Genomic DNA, 13,584 nt, shown 5'->3' on the forward strand with positions numbered 1-13,584 from the left:
GGAGGTGCTGGGGGAAGGAGGGGGGGTGAGGGGGGGTGAGAGGAGGAGGGGGGGAAGAGGAAGAGGAGGTGGAGGAGGAGGAGGAGTGGGAGGAGAGGAGAGGAGGGGGTGGAGTGGGAGGAGATGCGGAGGAGGGGGGGAAGAGGGAAGGAAGAGGAGAGGAGGAGAGGAGGAGGAGAGGAGGAGGAGAGGAGGAGAGGAGAGGAGGAGGGGGGGAAGAGGAGGTGGAGGCGGAGGAAGAGGAGGAGAGGAGGAGGAGGAGAGGAGAGGAGGAGAGGAGAGGAGGAGAGGAGGAGAGGAGAGGAGGAGGGGGTGGAAGAAGGAAGGAAGAGGAGAGGAGGAGAGGAGAGGAGGAGAGGAGAGGAGGAGGGGGTGGAGGGGTGGAAGAAGGAAGGAAGAGGAGAGGAGGAGAGGAGAGGAGAACCGGCGCAGGTGTTTCCATCATCATCATCGTCGTCGTCGTCACGTTACCTTCTCTCTCGTCTGTCGCTCTACAGGCCCCAGCTTCCTGGTTCATGGAGGGAGATCATGTGACCTGGGTGCCACAATGCTCTGGTGTGTGTGTGTGTGTGTTCTTGCACTTCTGTCTTTGTGAGGACCTGTGTGAGGTTTTAACCAACAGAGTGAGGTCCTCATTGTGTCAAACCTCAGTTTGAGGGTTAGAAGAACCTGACAGCTGGGTCATTATCACTGGGTTTGGCTCAGAGTCAAGGTTCAGTTTAGCCAGGTGTTTGAGACGGTGAGGTTCAGGGTGCGCGGCTGGGGAAAGGGTGATGGCAATGTATGTCAGTGACGGCCCTCACTAAGACAGGTGCGTGTGAGTGAGGGGGAGCAGAGGAGACGGAGCCCGCAGCCCCTCCCTCTCCTGCCCCGGACCTCCCTCCTCCGCTCCTCTCTCTCTGCTCACCTCCCCTCCATGCTCTGGCCACATCAGAGTCAGAGCGTCCTGCTCACTCCTCAATCAGCTGTCACAGGTCAATCACCCCCCTCCCTCCCCCACCTCCATAATGTCAGGTGGCTCCATAACTCCACACGACCCGATGGTGGTGATGATGATGATGAAGAACACCTGAGGCTCCACGACAACAGCAGCGAGGGGTTCTGAATGTGTTGGTCCACCAATGTCCTGCGGCTGAGTGTGGTGTTGGGCGAGCGAGTGAAGCCGGGGATCGACAGGGAGGAGCCAGCACTGAGACCAACTCAGACTGGACACGTGTTCCTTCCTCACTCTGACCTGCCTGGGCTGAGCCAGTCAAGCCTTCTCACTCCTCTGTGGCAGTAAACTCACACACACACACAGCGAGTGCTCGGCGGTGCATTGTGACCGTGTGTGGTGAGGCTGGCTAAAGCACTTAAGCTGCTGTAATTAGCCTGATCGCTGTGGCGACAGAAGATGCTTCTGTCATTCCCTCACTGCAGGAGCAACAGCACACTTTCACACACACACACAGACTCACCAGTGTCGTCCATTTTATTCAGAAGTTGGTGAATGTGAATGTCTGGCTACAGCAGTGTGTGCGCGTGCGTGCGTGCGTCCGTGTGTGTGTCAGTGTGTGGTGTGTTCTTGCACTTCTATCTCTGTGAGAACCTGCGTGGGAGGAAGGACATTTTGGCAGGTCCTCGCTTGTTTAAGCCTCATTTTGAGGGTTAAAATAACTGGGTGACTCTCAGTGGGTCCATGGTCCTGATTGAGGTGAGCCATGAGTTTTGGAGGGTTAGGTTGAGGGGGAGAGGCTGGGGAAAGGGTGACAGCCAGGAGAGCTCCTCACTCAAGACAGGAAGACTAATGTGTGTGTGTGTGTGTGTGTGCGACGCTCATCCCTGGTCAGAGACCTGAGGCAGCCCTGGACTCACCTCCTTCCTGCTAACAAGACACACAGCACTCTATGATCAATGGGGGCGAGGAGGCGGAGCCTGTCTCTGCGCCCGGTGGCTGCCACTGAGGACCGAGCGCCTCGGGTCACAGCGTGGCCAAACACAGGCGCACACCATGCACTTGCATCTCAATGACGCGCTCGGGAGTCAGCTGCCGCGGAGCTTGGACGGCCAGGTGTCAGCACCAGTCAGTGACCTGGAGACCAACACACGCCGGGGCGTGCGCACGTGTCAGCACCTCAGCTTGTTTGGAGGGGAGGCATGAATAATTCAGCCGCCCGCAGTGCTAATGAGCAGGACAAGCATTGACAGCAAATACTGCTGCTGGGAAACCATTGATCTGCCGTGGGTCCGAGCGCAGCGGAGGAGCCGGCACCACCTCCAGGACAGACATCATGTCAGCGTGTGATTCCTCACAGCAGACTGGCCGGCTGCTCTCAGATCTGGTGGCCGAGCCGCCAGAGGTCCCAACACCTCAGCGCTCCGGAGTGGCCCGGGTCAGAGAGGTGGACGGAGCCGACCTCTGCCGGGTCCTCGTTCCTGGTCACAGCAGCGGAACGCTGGCATCCAGGACGCAGCCGACGCCTCAACCATGAAGACAAACATCTGGAGAGCATCCAGAAGCCTCATGCATCAACACACCCCCACACACACACACACACACACACACACGGGCTCCTCACTCTAATGAAGCCCCGGTAGTGAGGAGGAGCAGCAGGGAGCGGCGAGGATCGCCCAGCACAAGAGCGCTTCCGCGAGCGTCTGCGTCTCCGGCGGGATAATTACGCCGCTGCTCGGCAGCTGAGCGTGCCAGATGTACTGGGCGGAGGAAGGGGGGGCAGCAGAGGAGGTGCGGCGCAGAGCAGAGAGGAAGCTCCAGGAGCAGTGTGTGTTGCTGCGTGTCGGCGAGGAGCAGCGTCACAGCGTGGGCTTCTCCAGACGGACGTCCATTTCTAAACGCAACTGTGTGTGTGTGTGTTTCTTTGGCAGCCATTGTTTTGTTTGCTGCCATCCACCATTAGCCACTTGGCTCGGTCACAAACATCTCCACTCCTGCCCAACTCAGGACGACGTGGAGGAGAGGGGGAGAGAGGAGAGAGAAAAGGGGAGGAGACGGAGAGATGGGGGAGAGAGAGATGGGGAGGAGAGAGAAAGAGAGAGAGGGAGGAGAGAGAAAGAGAGAGAGGGAGGAGAGGGACAGATGGAGGGAGAGACAGGGAGGCGAGAGAGATGGGGAGGGAGAGAAAGAGCGAGAGGAGAGAGAGATGGGGAGGAGAGAGAGATGGAGAGGAGAGGGAGAGATGGAAGGAGACGGAGGAGAGAGATGGGAGGAGAGACGGAGGGAGAGAGAGATGGGGAGGAGAGGGAGAGACAGGTGGGATGGAGAGAAAGAGAGGGAGGAGATGGAGAGATGGGGAGAGAGAGAGAGGAGAGGGAGAGAGAGATGGGTAGGAGAGAGAAAGAGAGAGAGGACAGAGAGAGATGGGGAGGAGAGGGAGAGAGAGGGACAGATGGAGGGAGGGAGAGAGAGAGAGAGAGGACAGAGAGAGATGGGGAGGAGAGAGAGAGAGAGGGAGGAGAGGGACAGATGGAGGGAGAGACAGGGAGGCGAGAGAGATGGGGAGGGAGAGAAAGAGCGAGAGGAGAGAGAGATGGGGAGGAGAGAGAGATGGAGAGGAGAGAGAGAGATGGAGAGGAGAGGGAGAGACGGAAGGAGACAGAGGAGAGAGATGGGAGGAGAGACGGAGGGAGAGACAGATGGGGAGGAGAGGGAGAGACAGGTGGGATGGAGAGAAAGAGAGGGAGGAGAGAGAGATGGGGAGGGTGAGAGAGAGAACGAGAGAGAGAGGGAGGAGAGGGAGAGATGGGGAGGGAGGAAGAGAGGGCAAACGAGAGAGAGTGTGAGAGAGGGTCAGGGGAGGAAGAGGAGCAGGGGCCAGGATGGACTTGCACGTTCATCAGAAGCTGAGACAGAGTGAGAACCTGAAGGAACCCAGACACCAGGGCGATCGAGAGAGAGAGAGAGAGAGAGAGAGAGTAGTGCTGTGTTTTAAAAAAAACGATTTTCCGATAAGGCTGATGGGCATTACAAGTGATAGGTGGACATCTCTGGCTTCGCAATCTTACGCGAGTCTGACGACTCACTATATTGATGAGGAGTGAGACCTCTTCTCGTACGTACTACACACAGACCACAGAGAACTGTTCACACACTGCGCAATGACCGACAGGTTGCTGTGAAGTCAGTAACCAGCACTCTGTTTACATTGTCAGTGGCCGTGAATATCTTTTTTTCATTTTGATAATACCATAAAAACGCATTAGTTTTAAACAGCAGCATCTCTTGGGTGAACTGTTCATGTCCTATTTCTAATAATGCAGCAGTCCCATGAGCCAGTCCCATCTGGCCTTCTGGGTCTGGATCTCTATTATCACTTACTATCAATCCTTCATTCGTTTCCTGTGGAATGTCAATATGATACTGATGTTAATACGTTGCGTAACTTGTTATGTGGTTATGGCAACAGCTGAGAAAATGGCTTAAATACTAACCTGAATCGAGATCAGATCGAATCGAATCGTGATAATCGATTCTAAGTCATGAGAATCGGAATCGAAATTAGAATCGATACCCAGCCCTAAGAGAGAGAGCGAGAGAAAACATAGCGCAGCCGAGAAAACCCTCGCTCACTGCTGCTCTACTTCACCTCGATCGCCCACAAGACACAAAGCAAAGCACCATGGGAAATTAGTGAGACCAGAATGCATTGATTTATCTGTGTGTGTGTGTGTGTGTGTGTGTGTGTCTCGCAGGTCTTTGTGCGGCAATAAAGGCAGCAGCCTGCTCGACATCTGTCCACAGACCAGAGATAAGAGCCACAATGCAAACGCATGTTTCTGCCCTCTTTCACTCTCTTTCAAAGAGGCGACCTTTGACCTCGGCACTCCAGCTCTAAACATGAGGAGAGCACGGGTCAGAGCTGGGACCTGAAGTCAGGTGGGTCCAGACAACACATGGTCCGTCAGACGCCAGTGGTCCACAGACACTGGCCGACATTCACACTCCACCTCTGCCGTCCACGGATCGGCTGGTGCAGACGTGGAGAGCAAGGTGACCCTGGCCGCGCCACTAATGACGTCCAGCTGCTCGGCCAGATGAACCTGGTCAGTGTCCACCGACACCAGATCCCTCCTCCTCACATCTGTCAGCAGAAACCCCGGAGGGAGCTTGAGAGTCACAGGTCCAGAACCCGTCCACCTCCCGGTGTGAAGGATGCCGAGGCGGAGTGACGTCATCACATGGCGATGGCCACCTCACCTCTTTATCACACACACTCACACGCCGCGCCACAACTGTGGCAGATGTGCCGCCCTGGGAGGAAGGGGGGGGCGACTCAGTGAATTAAGCAGCGAGTTAATCGCAGCTCAGCCGCCGGAGCACAGACACAACACCCGCGTTTATCTTGTGACAATTAGCCACAGTGTGTGTGTGTGTGTGTGTGTGTGTGTGTGTTCAGCAGCTGGCGCAGCTACACCTGGACGGGCGGAGAGTGGGGGTGGGGGGGCAGCAGTACTGTACGCTCAATATATTTACATGAAACACACACAACAGAGACATCACTCACGCTAAACAGACAAGTTGTCTACATGAGTTAAGAGCTGATGTTGCATGTACAAATGCTCTCCAAGGCAAACACACACACACACAGAGTTCTGAGATGCCATTCGTTTCTCTGCGTCTATTAGTCAGTGTGTCCTATTAGGTTTCCAAACAGCTTGTAATGACGGGTAATAAACAGACGAAGACGCTAAATCAAGCGAGAAGATGACAAAATGAGCTCTCCAGGGGGCGCCGCACTCTGCGCCTTCGCCACACACAAACACACCAGCAGCTACCCAGATCAACACCTTCCTCTGAGCGTGTCGACAAGCGCGCACACACGCTTGCCTCTCCGTCCTTGCGGGGACCTCTCCTGGCCATCGCCCTTTCCCCAGCCTCTCCCCTGTGACACACAGCTCACCTGCACCAGGACTCTGCACCTGACTGGACCCAGTTAGAATCACCCAGTTATGGTGAAGTTTTAACCCTAAAACTGAGGCGTAACCTTGTGGGGACCGCTCCCTGCGACACTCACACACGCTCTCCCGCTGACTCGGCCCGGCCACTGAGGAGAATGAAGGAGTGAATGTTCCCCCTCGACGGGGGACACCAGTTCATGCTTGCTGCTTCTCCAGCAGCCTCTGCTGTCGCACCATCCTGTCCCTCTTCCCCTCCCCATTAATCCCACTCTCCCACCGCCGTCACAGCTCACTGCCTCCAGGTGGCCAGGGAGGGAAGGATGGGAGGAAGCGGGACAAAGGGAACCATGAAAACAGACGACAGGACAGAGGAAGGAAGGAAGGAAGTCCGGGAGGAACCCCTCTTTTCTTCCAACTGCCTTTCACAAACAGCTCCACTCCTGATCAGGACCTCAGGAATCATCACATGACCTCAGGTCACATGATACGAGGCTGACCTTCACGCCCAGCTGGGGTCAACCAGCGGTGAGTGAGGGGACTGAAGATGTAAATAAAGCTCAGGCTGAGGACACACATTAGTCTGCTGCCCGGGGGAGGGTGGGGGGTGTGGGGTGTCATGCAGCAGCAGGTTTGAGGTGAATGAACAGTCGCAGTAATAAACATGGAACGAGTCAACGAGGCGACGGCCGCAGAGAACTGCAGGAACAAACGGGTCTGTGGACCACGCCGTGCGACGAGTGGCCAGCAGAAGCAAAGCCAGCTTCAGGGCCACAGAGTCAACTCCGACCCGGAGGTTCCCGTGCCAGGAGCAGCACCACTAGAGGGCGAGGGGAGACACAGAGCATTTGGTAGCCAAGTGTGTCGTCCTCACTCGGACCACCTCTGCAGTCCCACAGGACTGAGATGGAAGCGCGGCGTGGACGTGGTGACGAGTCGGCGAGCGCTCAGGAAGGCGTGCCGGTCTAAGGCTCAGCGTCATGCAGCGCTGCTCATGATGGGATGCTGATGTGCAGGCAGCCTAGCGCCGCCTTGCTCATGGTGCGGGCAGAGGAGACAGAAAGGGGACCAACCTGGCCGACAGGTGGGCTGGTCTACGGCCGTCCAGCAGGCAGGGGGGAGAGAAGGGGCAGGGTTAGTGCACACGCTGAGCCCACACACTCAATCATTCGCTCTCTGACTCGGGAGTCACAGCCGCAGACTGGCCTTCCAAGCACAGCTTCCACCGGCTCGCACCCCCCCAGACTGAGCCACGTTTGAGGGCCGGAGTCAGAGGCCAAAGCAGGATGGGCGTCTTCGCGCGAGCTCCTGCCACCAGAGTTTCAGCCACACGCACACAGACACAACACAACACAAGACATGGCTTCACACCACACGATCACGTGAGCAAGACAAAAGAGCTGGAGCAGGAGGACCCACCCGAGGTCAGGCTGACAGAACCTGCGCTTAGTTCTGAGAGAGAGATGCTCTCCAGAACTTCTACACCAGCGGAACTTGGTTCTTCCACACACACACACACCAGGTAGCTTGGGGGAGTTGCTGTGAGAGTCAGCAACACTGGCGGCTGATCGTCCGACCCATCTGAAGAGTCCACACCTGAGAAGCTGCTGAGCGACTTCACCCTTCAGTCATCAGGGTGAACACGGCGTATCTCCTCGTGTGTTCCTGAAGGGGAGGGGAGGGGCCGGCCCTGACCTGATGCCAGGTTGACATGTCTCTGAGATGAACTTTCATCAAACTATGATCCCGACTGATGTGTGTGATGAGGTTCCACCACCATGTTGCCTCCGGTCAGTGTCAACACAACTCAGATACACAAGTGCGCTTCAGGCTGCATCGGTGACTCTGGGCTCGCCTGTCATGTCTGCCCCCCCACACACGCATGCACGGAGGAAGAGCTGGGACTCACCGATCATGTGATTGGCCACGTGGATCTGGATCTCTCGTTCAGTCTCAAACGTCATTTGACACTTGATACACTGGTAGGTCTTTTTCTGGAACACACACGGTCCAGGGGTTAACACTCTCCCACACACACACCGGGTGGCGTCTCGTCATGACCCACCTTGGGCGCCGGCGAAGCCTCGGATTTCTTCCCGGCCGACGTCTCGGGGCTGACCTCGGGATGGTCCGACTGAACGTGAGCCTCCAGGTCCTCCAGGCTCTCGAACTTGACCCCGCACTCCGGACAGCGCAGCCCGCTCTTGTCTACCGGCTGGTCTCCGGGGGTCGGCGGGCCGGCCTGGGTGGGACTCTGTCCGTTGGTTCCCCTGAGGAGAAGGAGGAGGCGCTGTGTCTCCAGACTCACAAGAGCAGGCTTCAGACCTGCGCTGGCTCCAGCGTGTCAAACACTAACACAGCTCATAGACAGACTGAAGGACGCGGGCTCTCAGACCGTCCTTCAACCTGCCCTCCCATGACTCTCCATCACATCAGGTCTGGCTTAACCACAGGAGGTGGGCGGGACCAACGGGCCCGACTGGAGATCAGGGCATCACAGACTCTGACTCACACAGGGTTGTTGAGCTTTGACTGGGTCTGAGACCGGCAGGCTCGCTCACTGGACCCGGCGCAGTTGGACCCACCTGCTCATGCACGCAGCACACAGACCGTAGGGCAGGCCGTTGACGTCCAGCTTCACCAGCTCCCCTTTGTTTTTAAACTCCTTCAGGCAGAAGGCACACTTGTAGAGCTTGTGCTGCTGTAGCTGACCGTTGGGGGAGGAGGAGGCCGAGCCGCTGCCGCCGTTCCCCCCTCCTCCCAGCGCCGCCCCGCTGGACAGCTTCTGCATGTGAAAGGTTCCATGGATCTTCAGCTCCAGGGTGGACGTGACCGTCTGCATGCAGACCACACAGCGGAAGCCAGTCAGGGAGTTGCGGAGGTCCGGGTGCATCTGGCAGTGCTCGATGAACTCCTCCTCGCTCTGGAGGGGCATCTTGCAGATGCGACACGTTCCCGTGTCCAGACTCTTGCTGTGGGTCACCTGCACACACACACACACACACACACACACACACACACACACACACACACACACACACACACACACACACACACACACACACACACACACACACACACACACACACACACACACACACACACACACACACACACACACACACACACACACACACACACACACACACGACGAGATGAGGAGGGAGTCATGATGGCCGCCGACTCAAACTAGAAGAGAAGGAAACATCTCCGCACACAGCAGCACGGTCCTCTGTATAACTGTCAGGTGACCAGTCAGAAAACGCACCTATGACCATGATGTTCTAGAATGAGAGCAGCAGTGACACAAGAATGAGTCGTAACATTACGACCGCCTGCCTCACAGTCATCAAGATCAAAACCCTGGACACCACTCTTCAGAGGTCCTGGAGGTCGGGCAGAGTCCAGTCTCGTGCAGCACCACAGCAAGACAGGCAGGCGGTCATAATGTTGACAGAGGCATTAGCTGCTTGGTGGCCATCGCCTCTGTGAGGCGGAGGAGCAGCGGTACCTTGTGCTCCGTCAGGGTCAGCAGCGACGGGAAGCGCTCCCCACAGATGGGACACATGTAGTGCTTGGCGGGCCCTCTGTGGGTCTGAGCGTGCTCCCGGAGCCCGCTCTCAGAGAAGAAGGTTCTGGAGCAGACGTTGCATTTGTGGTTCCCTTTGATGAAGTCCGCCTTCTTCTTCCTGGATCCTGCCGGAGGAGAGCATGTCAGAGAGGGTCGGGGAGAGACAGCGACTCGGCGGTCTCACCGGCGTCGTCCTCCCCGGGCCGGATGTTGTGGTCCCTCAGCCGGTGGTTCTGCAGGAGCGACTCCATGGTGTAGGCAGCGCCGCAGATGTCGCAGGCGTACATGGGCTCCGAGTTGTCCAGCTCCTCCTCGCCGCCGCTGGCCTCGTGGCTGTTGGCCGCCTCCCCTCCTCCGCTCTTCATCAGCATGTTCTGGAGGTCCGTCTGCTCTGTTGTGGCCGCCGTGGCCCCCGAGCTCCCATTGCCTGCTCCGCCTCGCTTGGCAGACTGCGTGAGTCCGTTGGGAGTTCCGTTCTGGCTGCCGGTGCCGGTGCCGCCGTTGCCGCTCCCACCATCGAAGATGCAGTGCTTGTCCCTCAGGTGTCTCTCCAGCAGCGAGATGGCGTGGAAGGACTTGCCGCAAAAGCGGCAGGTGAACTTCTTGCTGTGAGTGGTGATGTGACACTGAAGCTCCACCTCCGTCCCAAACGTCTCCCCGCAGAAGATGCACTTCCGAGGCTTGAGTCCTGCGGGCAGAGAAGCAACGCCGAGAAGGTCCGGTCAGGTCTCTAGGTTCGACCTCCAGCCACATCACAGCCCACTCACCGACCATGTTATGGCTCACTGACACCGAAGGCCTACCTGCTCCGAGGCCTCCAGGGAGCCCCGACCTCTGACCCAGATGACTGTGCTTCACGTGCAGCTGAAGGTCCGTCTCCTTCCTGAAGTCCCAGGCGCAGGCCGTGCAGCGGAACAGTTTCTTCTCGTTGCTGTGCTTGACTGCCAGGTGGACCTGACACACCAGAGCGGGGTTAGAGGAGAGGCAGAGCGTAGCAGGGGCGCGGCAGACAGACCTGGATGGAGACTTTGGAGTCGAAGACCTCCTGGCAGAGCGTGCAGTGGTAGAGCACGAAGGTGTGCATGTCCAGAAGGTGTTTCTGGAGGTCGTCCACCGAGGAGAACTGCTTGTCGCAGCTCTCACACACGTACTGGGTGGAGGTGGTGGTGTAGTGGAGCGTCAGGTGCTGCAGCAGAGCCTCCTGAGACTCAAAGTCCTCCTTGTTGCACTGCGGGCAGGACTGGCGGCGCAGCAGCATCTCCAGGTGGGACTTCAGGTGGGCTTGGAAGCCCTCGAAGCTGGAGAAGCGCAGCTCGCACTGGTTACAGGGGTAGTCCCCGTTGCCGCCGGCGGACGGAGTGGACTCGCCCCCTGGCCGCTGGCGTTTGGGGGAGGAGATCTCCACGTCAGAGGAGGCGGGGCTCAGCTCGGCCATCTTGGCCTGCCGCTTGTTGTTGGCCAGCGGAATGTTCTTGTGGTTCTCCTTGATGTGTTTGGTGAGCTTGAGGAGCGAGCCGAAGATGGGGGAGTTTGTGCAGTACGGGCAGGAGTAGACCTGGGGGGGTGGGGGGGGGGGTGGACAGCGGTCACTTCTCACATTCACCTCGGTCTCACTCGGACAACCAGTCAAGACCAAACTAGCGAATAGTTTCTGTCACATTCAGTCAGCTTTAGTCAGGGAGAAATGATTCTATCGGTCACGAGAAATACAAGCATACAATGACTGATGATTTACCATCGTGCACAAATTAACGTATTCACATCAATGATATTAAGATATGAACATCTTTCAAATATACACATGTAACACACGCGCATTTACAACGTATCAACAATAATGGCCTTGGTATGTTTTGATTATTGATCATTTGCTTATTAACCACATGGTGGCGCACAACACATTGAACATTGGCCAAAACTCTAATGTATCTCAACTGTTGAGTTTGTTGTTTCATTTGTGCACAACACCACTAGATACAGCCACACACATAAGCTAGCTTCACCAAGCTAACTGCAGCTAGCTTGTCAGCACAAACCAAGCTAATTCAAGCCCCTCATCTGCACCAAGAGTTATGTGGGAAACGTGGCGTCTGTACCACAGCTAACGCTCGACTGACAGCATCAACATATGGTGAGTTACTGCTCTTGTTGTGACGAATAAACCCTCGGGTGCCACTTGAGCTACGTTAGCTTGTAGCCACGTTTGTCAACGGCCTGTTCCTCCACTGCGCATTAGGTTTTTGCTGCGGAGCGATTGTAAACAAAGCACCGCCACACGTCATTGTACACGTCACCAAATGGTCCACGAGTCACTAACTGCCGCCGCCGCGCAGGTGGTGGTGATGTCAGATCGACCATCGACATGTCATCTCAAGCCGCGACTGTCGCGTTCTCCTCAACAAGGACCCAAGTTCAGCTCGGCATCGTCACGTGATTGTCATGGGAAAACGGGTCAAACACACGTGACCAACTCCACCTCGGCGGGTGAGTCTCACCTCCATGAAGGACTGCGATCCAGTCTGCAGCACCGGCGACTCCAGTTTGGTCCCGGCCCCTCCAGAGGCAGCGCCCCCTGCAGCCGAGGCGCAGTGCGTCTGCTGGATGTGTTCGGTGAGCGACGACTCGGTCAGGAAGCCCATGGAGCACTGGTTGCAGAAGAAGGCGTGGTTCCCCTCTGCGAGAGCGAGAGCGGAGGCGGCTCATCAGAGGAACCCACCCCAGAAGCTGTGAACGCCGGGACTTACCTAAGGTGGTGGAGCCGGCCACCATGCCGCCCGGCAGGCAGTGCGACACCCGGATGTGCTCCTGCAGAGAGTTGATGTCTCCGAACATGTCCGGACAGTAGTTGCAGTGGAAGGCGGTGACGTTGGTGAACTGCAGAAGCGGGAAGGTGGCGCCGCCGCCGCCGCCGGCACGGTGGGCCTTGCGCACGTGCTCGTTGAGGTTGTAGAGCGTGGGGAGCGTGTCCAGGCACAGCTGGCAGGTGTGGCTCTGCTGCGGCTTGTCGGCGTGGATGGTCTTCAGGTGGATCTCCAGCACGGCCAGGCTGTGGAAGTCTCTCTTGGAGCAGTACGGACAGGAGTAGGTGACTTTGGTCCAGCTGCCTGCAGGCACAGCAGAGCGGCTGGCTCAGAACCACCCCACGGGCTCGCACGCTAACTCGGGATCTCACCTCCACCGTGACCCAGACTGATCCCCATCTCCTCGGCGGCGTCGCCTCCTCTCCGGCGAGCTCGGTCCCCTTGAACAGGCTTCAGGGTGGAGTCCGGCGTGGAGCCTCTCTCCAGGCTGGCGCTGGAGTCCGGCGTGGCCGAGCTCATGGACGCCACGCTGCCCAGCGGTGGGTCGGGACTGGCCGCGCTGTGCACGGACGAGTCCGGCTGCCGGTGGCTGTCCAGGTGGCAGTAGACGTCCTCCACCGAGGGGAACTGCTCGGAGCAGACGGGACACCTGGTGGAGGAGCGGAGCCGTCAGCGAAGCCCCGTCAGCGGAGCGGCGACGCCGGCGGCCTTACTTGTGTTTGCGGTTGGCGTGCTGCGTTTCGATGTGCGTGAGGAGCGAGGCCTCGTCCAAGAAGATCTCCGGGCAGTGGATGCACTGCAGGTCGGCCCGGTCCGACAGCTGCGGGTGGCGGGTCAGGACGTGCCTCTCCAGCTCCTCCGTCTGGCTGAAGGTCTCCTCGCAGTAGTCGCACATGTACAGGTCCTGCTCCAGGTCTCCGTCCGCGCCCTTCCTGCTTCCGTCCTTCTCGGCGCGCAGAGCCAGGTGCTCCCGGTTCTTCCTGTGAGCCTGAACATGACACAGCCACACCGGTCATTCCTGCCCGGTCCGCACCAGAACGCCGTGGCTCACCTGCATGTGACTCTGCAGGGAGGACGTGGACGAGAAGCCGCGCTTGCACACACTGCACTTGAAGGGTTTGCTGGAGCTTGAAGAGAGAACAGACACGGTGTCACGACGGCGGCGGCACGGCGGCGCCCGCAGCAGCGACTCACCTGTGAGTCTTCAGATGAATCTTGAGATGATCGGAGCGAGAGAATGCAGCCTCGCACTCCTGGCAGCTGTACTTCTTGTCTCCTGGACCAGGACCAGAGCAGACCTTCAGTCCTCCACGCCGTGCC

The 13,584-nt window shown here is 57.9% G+C and overlaps 1 protein-coding gene across 3 annotated transcripts in view; it reads right to left on the reverse strand.

Moving 5' to 3' along the window:
• The window catches only part of znf423 (zinc finger protein 423), a 45,896-nt gene that overhangs the window by 12,111 nt on the left and 20,201 nt on the right, over positions 1 to 13,584 (reverse strand). For 2 of the 3 annotated variants that reach the window (XM_053886087.1, XM_053886085.1), the window contains 14 exons: positions 13,459 to 13,540; positions 13,316 to 13,391; positions 12,978 to 13,252; positions 12,636 to 12,913; positions 12,208 to 12,567; positions 11,959 to 12,137; positions 10,479 to 11,018; positions 10,267 to 10,417; positions 9,648 to 10,151; positions 9,404 to 9,588; positions 8,478 to 8,875; positions 7,958 to 8,162; positions 7,802 to 7,886; positions 6,966 to 6,986 (listed from right to left, as the gene is read on the reverse strand). In XM_053886087.1, the coding sequence (XP_053742062.1) occupies positions 6,966 to 6,986; positions 7,802 to 7,886; positions 7,958 to 8,162; positions 8,478 to 8,875; positions 9,404 to 9,588; positions 9,648 to 10,151; positions 10,267 to 10,417; positions 10,479 to 11,018; positions 11,959 to 12,137; positions 12,208 to 12,567; positions 12,636 to 12,913; positions 12,978 to 13,252; positions 13,316 to 13,391; positions 13,459 to 13,540 (3,339 nt within the window). The remainder of the gene's footprint in view (positions 1 to 6,965; positions 6,987 to 7,801; positions 7,887 to 7,957; positions 8,163 to 8,477; positions 8,876 to 9,403; positions 9,589 to 9,647; positions 10,152 to 10,266; positions 10,418 to 10,478; positions 11,019 to 11,958; positions 12,138 to 12,207; positions 12,568 to 12,635; positions 12,914 to 12,977; positions 13,253 to 13,315; positions 13,392 to 13,458; positions 13,541 to 13,584) is intronic. The other variant, XM_053886086.1, reaches the window with a different exon arrangement.

This window comes from Synchiropus splendidus, chromosome 14 (assembly GCF_027744825.2).
Source record: "Synchiropus splendidus isolate RoL2022-P1 chromosome 14, RoL_Sspl_1.0, whole genome shotgun sequence".
In the NCBI taxonomy this organism is placed as follows: domain Eukaryota; kingdom Metazoa; phylum Chordata; class Actinopteri; order Syngnathiformes; family Callionymidae; genus Synchiropus; species Synchiropus splendidus.